This window comes from Protopterus annectens, chromosome 4.part1 (assembly GCF_019279795.1).
Source record: "Protopterus annectens isolate FY-2018-M chromosome 4.part1, PAN1.0, whole genome shotgun sequence".
NCBI classification, from domain to species: domain Eukaryota; kingdom Metazoa; phylum Chordata; order Ceratodontiformes; family Protopteridae; genus Protopterus; species Protopterus annectens.
The window spans coordinates 914,432,160-914,444,609 of record NC_056734.1 but is presented as its reverse complement, the minus strand read 5'-3'; the positions used below and the strand labels follow the sequence as shown (position 1 = coordinate 914,444,609).

The following is a 12,450-nucleotide window of genomic DNA, read 5'->3' as shown; positions in this document are numbered from 1 at the left end:
TCATTACTGGGTTTGTCCAGGTGTTTTGTGCTAAGAGGTTGACAGCTATGGTGAGAACTGAATTCATTAAATGATAGCCATTTAAGTTTCAGTCTTCCTCTCTTTCACAAAGCAGCCAATTTGGTGTAGTGGTATGTTGCTCTTGACTGTTTTGCACAGGGACCTTGGCAGTAAAATGTACAGTGGTAACACAGCATTTTTCTTTCACAAAGCAGGTGATTTGGCATAGTGGTATGTTGTTCCGACTCTTTTGCACGGGGACCTTGGCAGTAAAATGTATGGTGGTAACACAGCATTTTATTCTAGCAGCTTTCCAAGATTATACAAGCAATGTTTAATGTGTCCATGGTTTTTGCCCTTTTGACCCACCCCAATAAATTTGGCTTTTTCCAGACTTCTTGTGCTGCGAAGTTGAGATGCAGTTGAGTATTGAGTAGATTTTACAAGGAGCTGAGAGCTGCAGGGGAACAGAAGTTTAGTGCTGATTATGCTAGGTCAGCTCACATTGCTAATAGCACAACAGGTTGTGTACTTGCTTTTGATGCCGAAGGTTGTTGGTTCGACTCCCATAAGGGGTGAATGCTGCTGTACTGAAAGTTAAGATACTAACTATGAGCCTGTTATCAGTTTGCCATCCATTTCCTATTGCAATATTGCTAGCTTATTTTAATGTAATTTAGGCAATTTATTCCTCAGGGGCATCAGACACTTTATTTTTCGATGAAACCATGAAATATAGAGGTGATTGCTAGCAGCAACCTCTTCATTACAGATTTATTTAATGTGGAATTATTTAGATGACTTTTTTACTACTTCAGAGATTGTGCATATTTACTAATAATGGTGGACTGTAGAATTGTACATATTTACTGATAATAGTGGACTGTAGAAGTCTGAGTAGACTTTTATGATAGAAATGTTATGAATTGGGCAGTTTTGTTTCATTGTTTACTGTAAAAATGTTCAAAGCAATAGGAATGTGTATCAAAGAGCACATGTATGTTTCATATGCAAGGGGCCTATGATTTGAAAACAGCCCAGAATTAATTTTTATCTGCCACTGGTAAAATGTATTTTCTTTGAATGTGGGTTTTAATGTTGTTTCAATGAATGTGAGTTTCAAGGGCAGAGAAGTTTTAATGCCAAGTTTGTTTAGCAGATGTCTTAGTATTTGTGCTGTAAAATGCAAAATAAAACTTTCAAATGAAGTTCAAATCATCATAGAAGTAAACCAGTATGCAGATTAGTGTTTATGGTAAATGGAGTGAAATAGCAAAGTAATGGATCATTGGAATGGCTGCAGGGGGAGGCTCCATTCAACTATGGTTTTGTGAAGGGGAAGGGCGGCAAACTTAGGCAGCCCCAGCTGAACTATACCTCCCAACTGTCCAGATTTTCAAAGAATGAATAGATTTTTTGCTTCGTATTTTTGGTTTGTTCCTCATAAAATTTGTGGTTTTCTGCAATCATTTAGGAATCAAGTCACTAAATAATGATACACTAGTTTCAGACTTCATAACCTTCAGAAAAATGCACGCTAAAGTAAGACCTGTTCTATCAACAGTCCCAGTTTATACAAGAGCAATTTTTAGTACTGTTTATATGTTCCCCCAATATATTTGGCCTTGTTCAGATTTATTGCATTAACAGGTTGAGAGGTACATGCAAATAAATTGCTTTATAGAATTAGGCATAGCCAACCTCTCAACTGTCCCTGATTTTAGCTCAAAATGTTGCTCTTCCCCCTAATAATCCCTCCACAAAATAGCAATTTTGGAAGAAAACATGGAGGGTTTATAATTAAGAAATAACTGTAATAATCAAAGTTATAGATTACTTGAAATGCATGTAGATTCTTTTATTTTGTCAGCTGCTCAAGTTAGCAGTACTAATATTAAAGTGTCCCTTCTTTGACAGGTTCCCAGCTGTATTGTATGGCCGTTTTATATTTTTGCATCACATTTTTGGTCCATTTTTCATAAAATTGTGTTTTTTGGCAAATTAGTGACAAATCACTAAAGACTGAAGTTAGAAAATAATGACAGACATTTGAGTTTCAGATTTTATACCCTTTAGAAAACTCATACTAATGCAAGACCTATTCTATTATCTTTCTAAGTTTATTAGAGCAATATTTAAAAATTGTCCTTATTTTTGGGCCTTTGTCCCACTTCTGTGTATGGCTTTGTCCAGATTTCTTGCTCTGAGGTTGAGAGGTATGACAAATGTGTCAGGGCCATCACAGTCAGCCAGAGACATTTCAAATCGTGACATACTTGTTGCACTCCACTCCCCCATGTAGTGACTCTAGATGTGTCAAAGCAAGACAAGGAGTAGTTATGCAGTGTAAATGTGCACTGTGTCCCCCCATCCAAGGTAGACACAAGTACTATAGTGGCTTTTCATCTGTCTTTGATTTTGCAGAACGGTCTGGTTTCTGTCATATTTTTGTACTGCTGATTTATGCTTATTACTCAGATTTATGCTTATTACTCAGAAAGTGCCTGTTGCTCTGTGTTCAAGTAGCAATGCTTTAATGACCATAAAGTAAGATTGTCTGAGATTGTAAGATGCAAGTAAGCTTTAATAAGCATACTGTTAAAGAATTGCCAACATTGAAAGCCTTTCTGTTGTTGCCATGCAGAGAATACTTGACTGGATAATGTATAAGCCTTGGGTATTAAAGGACAGGATTCCATTATTTTAAAAAGCTCATTACACTTGTTGGAGACTTCCAGTCATCTCTACAGACTTTACCCATAAACTTAACAGAATGCCAATCATGTGTGGTCCATAACCTGTACAGTAATCCTTTAAGCAATGTATCTTGAGCTTGTTTCTTGTTTGCTTTTCATTTTTTACTTTGATCATGTTTTCCCCATGAAACAAGTAGATAGTTGTCAGGCAGCAGGTCTTTTTTTGGATAAGAAACATTTTTTACAAGTGGGGGAATCACATAGATTTCTACTTTCAGCATGTTACTTGGTACTTTAATAAAGCTGAATATAAATTATAATTAGGACTGCAGTGCAAGGAGAAGTGGTTTGAGTTGAGTGCTTCTGGTTTTTCTTATACTTGATTTTGACTGGCATTCCAGTAATGTATTTAAAAAGTAATTTATTTTTTCATGCCATACAACCTTTTGTTTCCATCTAGATATTAAGTAAGCTGTCATGCAGCCAATGCATTGAAATATTTTTATTCTTCTACACTTTTTTGTCTTGATTGGACTCTCATAATGATGGTTTGCCACCCAGGGCAGCGTATTTAATGAAAGTTAGTTTTTGTGGTTTTAGCTCCTCCCCTTTCTAGTTTTTGTGGTTTAGCTCCTCCCCTTTCTCATTGACCACACCCACCCCCCTAACCCCACCCATTCAGCTGTCTCCTGCAGCCCACCGTTGATTTGAAGTCGCCAGCTGCTACTGAGTCTCTGAGACAGGAATCTATCCCTCCAGCATGTTCTGTTTATTGTGGTGACAAGGTTTAGGTCCCTACAGCATGTAGCTCAGAGGGATTGGGATTTCTTTACGTGGAGCATGTCCAACAGCTGTGGGTTTGACATAACTTTGTATGTTAGGCAGAGATCGCCTCTGAGTAGGCAATATGCGACAGAGTAAAGCTGGAGTTTTTTGAGGCATTCTGCATAGGGCATCTGTTTGAGGACAGTAATCCTCTTTGTGAGGTATTTCTGTGGCCTTTCCAGTTGTTGTAGATGTCTTGTGAGGTACATACCAAAAGGGGTGTTGTACTCTATAATGGGTCTAATGAGTAATGAGTAGAGGGGAACAATTACCTCTTTTTCCTGGATGAGAAACCTTTTTTGATGAGGTGTGCCACGAGGATTTCCTGACTACTGTGGCAATGTATTATCAAAGGAGAGACTACTGTCCACCTATGTCCCAAGGTCTCTTATTACACTTTCAGTGTTAAGTAGACCATCGCCTATGTGGTAGTTCATGAGTACAGAGTTTTTACCAAAAGGGATGACAATGCACTCTTTGGCATTGAACTTGTGGCCGTGGCTTAGACACCAGCCATCTGTCTCAGTGAGGCCCTTTTGTAGGATGTCCACATCGTTAGAAGATTTGATTATGGCTCCTAGTTTGCAATCATCTGCAAACTTTGTTTGCCAAAGACCTTCTGTGTTAGCCTGTACCTCAGAGAAGTAGATACCAAACAGGAGAGGACCTAGGACTGAACCCTGTGGTACTCCACTTGTCACTGGTCTGAAGTTGGATTTAGAGTCTGCTACTTTCACAGTGTGGGTTTGGTCAGTGAGCCAGTTGGCAACCCATCTTGTGACATAGGGATTTATACATAGTTTAGTGAGTTTGTCTATAATTCCAGAGTGGGAGATGGTGTTGAAAGCCTTGCACCACCTTACCCTCATCTACAGCTTTGGTGACCACTTCAAAGAAGTCTATCAGGTTTAGCAGACAGGATCTGCCTTTTAAAAACCTGAACTGGGTAGGGTCCAGAGTTTGGAGATTACCAATGTCATTGTTTATAAGTTCCATGATGATGCACTCCATAGCCGTGCAGACCAGGCTCGTCAGGCTAATGGGGCGGTAGTTCCCGGGGTCTGTGGTGGCTCCCCCTTTGTGGAGTGGGATAACCGTTGCTGTGCTCCATTCAGTGGGCACATAGCCTGAGGTGAGGCTATGACTGAACATGGTACTTAGGTGGGGTGCCAGTTCATTCTGTAGTTCATGTAGAATGCAACCTGGGATGCTGTCAGGTCCCATGGATGCTGTGTTCTTGGCTTTGGAGAGTGTGTTTTTTACCTGTGCAGCCGTGATTGCAGGTACTTTGCATTCTTCTGGAATAGAGATGGGCCCTTTAGGGGATGAGAGAGGGGTAAACTTAGCACTGAACCTATTTGCCAGGATGTTGGCAATATCAGTTGGTTCTGTATATTTAGTGTCATTGTGCTGTAACTCAGAGCAGATCTAAGTGTTGCCATTTAGATTCTTGACATAGCTATAGAATGCTTTGTGGTTGTCTCTAGAATCAGTGGCGATTTTGTTTTCATAACTAGCTTTGGAGGATTTTATCAGGGATCACAGCTTCTTATTAAGGCTGACCACGGAGTTCCTCCAATCATGGGATTTTACTCTTTTTTGCAACAGTTTCTTTCTTCTGTTGTAGAGTTTGTTTATAGCAGGGGACCACCAGATTGACTTCCTTTTTTTGGAGGATAGCATCTTGGTTCTGTTAGGGATTGCACGATCCATGTACTCGTGTAAGTGCTTAGAAAGTGCAAATGTATAGGATTCAGCAGTGGTATCTCTACTGTCCATCAGCATGGGTGTTGTGAAGTTTGCCACTTCTGTCTTAAGAAGCGTGAAGTTGGCTTTGTAGAAATATTTTATGGTGGTTTCCCTAATGGGGGGGATGGGGTTGGGATGTGGATGTCTAGGGTGATTTGCTTGTGGTCAGATCTGACCAACAAGGAATTGACCTCTAGTGTGGAACACCGGTTGCCCATGTTGGTAATGACCAGGTCTAGGATATTGCTGCCCCTGGTGGGGGTGTGGATAAGTTGATCCAAGGCATTAAAATTTATGAATTCCAGAAAAGCTTGAGCACAAGAGTTGGTACATGAGTAGTTTTCCCAGTTAATGGTGGGGTAGTTGGAATCGCCCATTATTAGGGTGTTAGGTTGTACCCTAATATTTTCCAGTGTATCAAGAAATGAGGAGTGGGAATCCTGGGGCATGGTGGGGGATCTGTAGCAAGCTACAATTTGCATTGCGGTCTTTCCCAGAGTTAGTTGCACTTGGATAATCTCAGATGCATTATGCTGAGCAACTAGCATGGAGGTGTGGATATCCTTAATGAATATTGACACGCCTCCGCCTTTAGTGCTTTGGTTCAAGTTAAATGGCCGAAAGGTGTGGTATGAATTATAGCCTGGTAATGCAGGTGTGCTCTCTGGAGCCTTGAACCAGGTCTCTGTCACTGCACAGCTGTCAATGTTCTCCATTTTAAGGAGTGCCTCAAGTGAGTGCATTTTGAGGTTTAGACTTCTAGCATTGAGTGGCATTACCCTCAGATTTTGCTTGCTTGTACCTGTTAGTGGTGAATTTGTCATTTGAATCTTGCCTAAAAAAGGCACCATAGGGGTGGCAATCCCAAGGGCAACAGTTGCAGGCCATCTCTGGCAAGTCATCGTGGTTTGTCGTTCATGTCATCCCAGGCAAACAGATACTGGTCTCCTTAGAATGACACCAGAAGCTAAGCCAATTGTTGAAGTCAATCATTTTATCCTTGTACTGTGGTATCATTCTGGGTGATGGCAGGATGCTACTCAGGGCTAGGGTCATACCTGCCTGGGCTACAAGATCAGAAAGCTCCTCCATGTCTCTTTTCATGTAGTCCAGGGAGGTACATCTCAGGTCATTCACACCAACATGGACAATGACAGAGTCATATTTGTACTTTCTGTGAAGTGACCTGAGTGCATGCATTATGTGGCGGATCCTGGCACCTGACAGATAGTTGACAGTGGCTTTCTCCTTGTTTAGCCTGGTGAGTGGAACATCAGTGTGCCTGACTATAGAGTCACCTATGACTAGAGTGTTAGGTACGTTGTTATGCCTTATGGGCTGTGGTTGAGTGGCACACTGAGTTTGTGGGCTATGTGTCATTTAGGTTGTTTTGGGGGGTGGAGGTTGCTTACGTTTCTGCTTTGGACATCCCTGTTGCTTTTTTGAGAGCCTCCACGAATGTAGGTGTGTGTTTTGTGTTTCTATGTGTGTGTTTTGGTGGTGTAGGTTTTGAGGGACTATGTGATGAGTGTGGTGTGATGCAAGTGTTTACCTTCTCCTCTTGACTGTCTAGTCTAGTCTTGGGTGAAGAGAGCTTTACTTCCAGTTTGGTTATATAAGTGCATCTCTCACAAGTTGTGGTATTTGGTGGTAGGAGGAGAGGGTTGTCTGTGTACATGAGGCAATTGCTGCATTGCCCCAAGATGCCCAGATTCATCAGGTAGTCAGGAGAAAACATTGGGAGCTGACCCTTAGACATGCCTGGATAGGTGCTTATTTATTAAGTACTAAAAACTGTTTTCCTCTAGACAAGTGAGGAAAGTTGAGTGCTGTATAATTTGTAGCTTATTTAGTGCCTACAATGAGTTTTGAACAAGTGCTGAGCTCAAAGAAACAGATTTGAGTGCTGAAACTAGAAAACTGGCTAGTTCTAAGAAACAAAATTAAGCTAGAAGGCTTCCTTCCAATACAGAAAGTCTTGGGGGCTCAGAAGCTTGCAAACTGTCCTGGATACAGCAAATCTGTATCTGGACTAGACAACTTATAGGAAAGGCAGGAAACAAGCTTAGAAAAAAATTTTTTTTTTTTTTTGAAAAGGGGAAAGGAGGAGTAGAAGCTAACTAGGTTGACCTTTTCAAATGTTCTCCCTGGAATAGGTAGAATGAGGTAATGACACTAGACTGGGAGGAATGTCCCAGATCAAATTTACAGTAGGGGTGGGCAACTGCAAAGCCACCAAGTATTATAGAAAATTCTACTCAATAACACACACAGTGAGTAAAATAAAAGTGCTATAAATAACTCAGAAATAAGCAAAAAACAGGATACTTAATGTTATATATCTCAGATTCGTTAGCTCAGAGCCCTTCCTCTGACTTCCTCCAATTAGCTCAGTGTGAAATATAAAATGTGATTTTTACTAAACATCTTTCATTTGTGTCCTTTACATCCAAATTATTTTAAGTCCACCATTTTTAATCATCTTCTGTCAATGAGTATGAACAGTCCATTATTTCCGATGATAAATTATATATATATATATATATATATATATATATATATATATATATATATATGTGTGTGTGTATCTATATCTATAGGTAGATATATGTGTGTGTGTGTGTGTGTGTGTGTGTGTGTGTGTGTGTGTGTGTGTGTGTGTGTGTGTGTGTGTGTGTGTGTGTGTGTGTGTTTAAGTAGCTTGTTTATTCTGAAGAAGTCTAGTATATTGTAGGATAAAAAAGTCAATATTTTGTTGCTGCAGAGTGGTGTGTTTTGCCTTCATTTGGCTGAAGTTACACCAGTTCTGGGAGCCTGCTTATTTCAGTTATTAGACATGATTACATTTCCACATTAACTGTGTGTTTATAGTGTAGCACCTACAATTTCTAGGCTTAATGTTCAAGTGGCAGAATAATTAATAACAACTAACTCTCTAAGACATTAAGTTAGTGTAAAATCATAATTAGTATACACAAAACAGAAATTCAAACTTCAGCAGCGATAATTCATGCATTGACACTGGACATTGAGAAGCATGCAACAAGACAACTTTTACAAGTTCATGCATAATATTTCCTAGATGATGTTCATTTCTGGGACAGTGTGTTTCTATTATCGCAACTTAATTTTTACATAAAATAATGAAAATTGCTGTTAAAAATATGTTAAAGTAAAGCTATTGGTTAATATTTACACAAAATGCATGCTATGAGAATAACCAAGCACATTAATCTTATATTAGATGACTCAGTATACCATTGATATTAATAAATCCAACATATGCATTTACTGAAGGAATACAATATAATAATGCCTTTATATAATAATAGTTAGCTACCTGTTTCTAATTACGATAACTGAGGTAAAATACTTACATGTGTATCCAGTGGCAGAAGTTACATCTGAAACTGTTGAATTGTCTGCAGCAACAGCTAAAATGCTGAAGTTGTACTGTGATGCAGAAACAAGTCCTGTCATGCTGATACGTGTTGCAGATGTTGTGATGTTTGAACTAGAAGGCCCTGCAGTCTGTATCCTGTAACTAATCTGGTCACCTGGTACTGCACTCCATGATAAGTATATTGTTGAGGATGTAGCATTGACAACAGCAAAGTTAGTTACTGGTGCTGGTCCTGTAAAAGAAGAAACATCTCCTTGTAAATCTATTCATGGATTGCAAAACCACCTTTAATGACATTACTGCTTTCCTTGTTCTGTCACTTTACAGAATCCTCAAATTTAGTTTTTAACACAGAAAATAAATAAGCTTGTATTTGAATGATCATAATCTTGTTTATATATCTTCTTCCTCTAACTGGAACTAATATTGTATACTTCAAATATGCAAATTATTCTCTATGCAAGCTTTTAAAATTGTCTAATGACAACGCATATTTTCTTCGTACCATAAAATGTGATTTTTACTAAACATCTCATATATTTTTGACCTTTACATCCAAATTATTTTAAGCCCACCATTTCATCTTCTGTCACAGAGGAAGAACACTTCATTTTTTCTGATGATAAATTCGACTTAAGCACAAAAGACACAACTGTTCATGGGAGAGTCTCCCTAATAGCTGCAATTTTAATATTAAACACTTTTCAGATATTCTTATTAAGGTTTGGCAATATTTTCTCTTAAAGTTCTTTAAGAATTCCTATTTGTTTTTCCAGTGTGTCCTTACTTCAGACCTTTGAAGTAACATACTGCTGTCATGCCGCCATTTTACAGGAAGAATGAAAATCTCTTACATTATGAACTGTATGAAATAATTTTCTTTGGGAATATTTGTATTAATATGTAAAGGGTCTTAGTCTGCCAGGTTATAACAACTAAAAATATAAAATAGAATTTGCTACATGATGAGTCATTCAGAAAAGGAATAAAAAGTGTAAAACTTATTTTTTGAGCAACCTCTCCAACATGCACTGATGTGCTACTTTACAGCTGTATGTCCCAGTTAGACAGATGATTGGAATATAACAAAAGAATCGGGACGTCTCTACTGCTTGTAACTGAGTGCTAGAAATGTCTTGCAGCACTTTTTTTACATATTCAGAGACAGCCCTACCATATTCTCACTTTGATCTGCATAAGAGTTTTAATTCAACAATCTTTAGGGTAGACTAAAGTGAGGTTAAGTTTAAATCAATTGAAGTCATTTTAAAATGTCGTCACTTTGTCTTTCTTTACTTAGAAGTCTAATGCTACATTTTGCTTCCCTTCAATTTTAAAATTATGCATGCTGCTTTTCCAACTCATGAACTGCAGGGGAATGCCTCACCTTGCTTAGTTAAATCCTGATTTAATTTTTCCTAGAAGAAAGCAATATGATGTCTGCATCAATAACAAAAGTCTGCATGCCATTCCTTGTTGTAAAACTACCTTTGCTAGTTATATTTCTGAAAGTATTTTCTAAAACACAGCCATGATTACATAATGCATGAATAACTAAACTCATGGGTAAAAACTGTAATGTAAAAGATTTAGAATCTTCTCAAATTTCTGAAATATCCTTCTTTTAGAATTAAGGTCTAATGTTGGACCAACAAATTCACCTTTCAAACATCATGCAATAGCAAGTCACCACTAGTTTCGGAACTGATATCATGCAATATTGTTTGTAATGGACAATGCTCGCAAATCATAAACCGCCTTACAGTTTTTAAGGGTCTTCTTTAAACCTTCATGATCAAATACTTTCTGTCTCCAAAAATAAATACATTAAATTAATGAATAATTTAGTTACCTACAACACTATGAAACTTAGGATACACTTGCAGATGAGTTTAATACAACAAGCATGTCCAACTAAAATGAAATGTTAGTCCACTTCTATTTCCTTATCTAACTTATATTTATTCAAGTCTTGTCTAATTTCTAAACTTTCTGTCAAGGTGAGTATTAAAATAAGCTCATGAATGCCACCCCAGTTCCAGTTCAAAGAGATACAAAAGAGAAATGCCTATTGTTGTCCGTACTATTTCATTCATGTATTAAAGTTCAGCACCATAGATGAGTTCCTAATATCAAACTGCTGGACACACAAAAGCCAAACTATTATTTGGATATTAAACTATGTGATTTAGGACTATGCTAGTGGTAATACTGTTTACTGAAACATGTTGTATGTATGTTTCTTCCTGTACATAAAGGTGAAAGAAAAGGGGGCTTTTCCAAGCTACAACATACCTTGAGAGGTCTGTAGAAAACTTTGAATAATCTCTCATTCTTCATTGTTTGCAGTACATTGATAGGTTACTTATATGTAATAGGCTCTTCGTACCTACCACAGAAAATGTGGGAGATCAGGTAGTTGTTGGATATATAATGACAGTACATAGATATAGTTAGGGTATATAAGAATATAAAGTATAATTTTGGCCCGAAAATCTTTCTTACTTTTTTCCATCAAGGACTTACAGCATCCCTTATGACTGAGCTTAGTGTATTCTGTTTGAACCTCAGCATTTTCACACTATTCCCAGACATTCACATAGTAACAGACTGCTGATTTAAAAGCTGTGCTATACTGCTATGGGCAATACTTTTGTGAATGTATACATCAATCTTTTTATGGGACTACTACAGCAAGAAATGATTTATTTTAATTGTGATTTGTATATCATGTATGCCTATATATGTACAATTTGCTATTTGTAGCATTTTTAAATCTATTGTTTTTAATGTATCTGCCATTAAAATTACTATTGCAACTGATAAATGTACAGCTACCTTTTTGGATTTGTCATTATGTGTAGTTGTTGGTCTACATAGTAACTTATACAGAAAACCTTCTCCAGCTTATAGATGGTCAGATATTATTTGCTGCCCTCTATCACTGGGAATTTCTGCCTTATTGTGAATATGAAACTACCCATAGCTGTAGTGTGAGTTTTTATTTTTATTAGTGACTACATAAATTATTTGCTATTTTTATACGTGTGCCTATCCTCTGCATATTGTGAAACACAATCCTTAATGTAATGAACAGACCAATACATTTTTGTCTTATTGGGTCACAGTTACACACAAACTGATATGCTGTTTCCCCATCAGTCTGCATACATATCTCATAAGAAGCAAAATAACTGCAAAGGTTATCTTATTTGGTGTAAGTATGGTTAATCAATTACACAGCTTAGCAGACCCACTTTACAACACAGGGATACATACCCGAACAATTGTTTTCTAGTTGCAATAATGTAAATAGTTTTTACCAACTAAATAATGTTAAGGGTAATGACAGAAATATCTAGTTATGAAATTGTAAAATTCAAATTTGTGATTTAAGGTGACCCTTCAACCAAATGAGTACTGATCAGATATCTCATACTGTTCAGACCAGTCTAAAAGAACATATTAATGGCAAAGCTGGGAAGGTACGTATCCAATGTTTTGGTCTTTGTCAGAATTGGAATCCTACATTAAAATAAGCCACTGTTCTTGAGCATATTGAAATAAATAGGCTAGAATTTGATGTTAGGAATTACTCAATATAAGTTAGATTTTACAGTGCAATAGTATAAGATTGTATGTACAGAATATAGACCATGCTTGAATGTTTTTACTTAAATGTCTCTTTCATTATTATATTAATGACCAACAGATTTGAATAACTGGCTTGAATTATATGGCATGTCTATGGATAGCTAGATTATCTTCAACTGGAAA

The 12,450-nt window shown here is 37.5% G+C and overlaps 1 protein-coding gene across 1 annotated transcript in view; it reads right to left on the bottom strand.

Annotated features, from left to right (window-relative positions):
• LOC122801341 (mucin-19-like) overlaps positions 1 to 12,450 on the bottom strand; it is a 938,154-nt gene that overhangs the window by 626,191 nt on the left and 299,513 nt on the right. Inside the window, exon 20 of the mRNA XM_044070881.1 lies at positions 8,648 to 8,905. Coding sequence (XP_043926816.1) covers positions 8,648 to 8,905 — 258 coding nt within the window. The remainder of the gene's footprint in view (positions 1 to 8,647; positions 8,906 to 12,450) is intronic.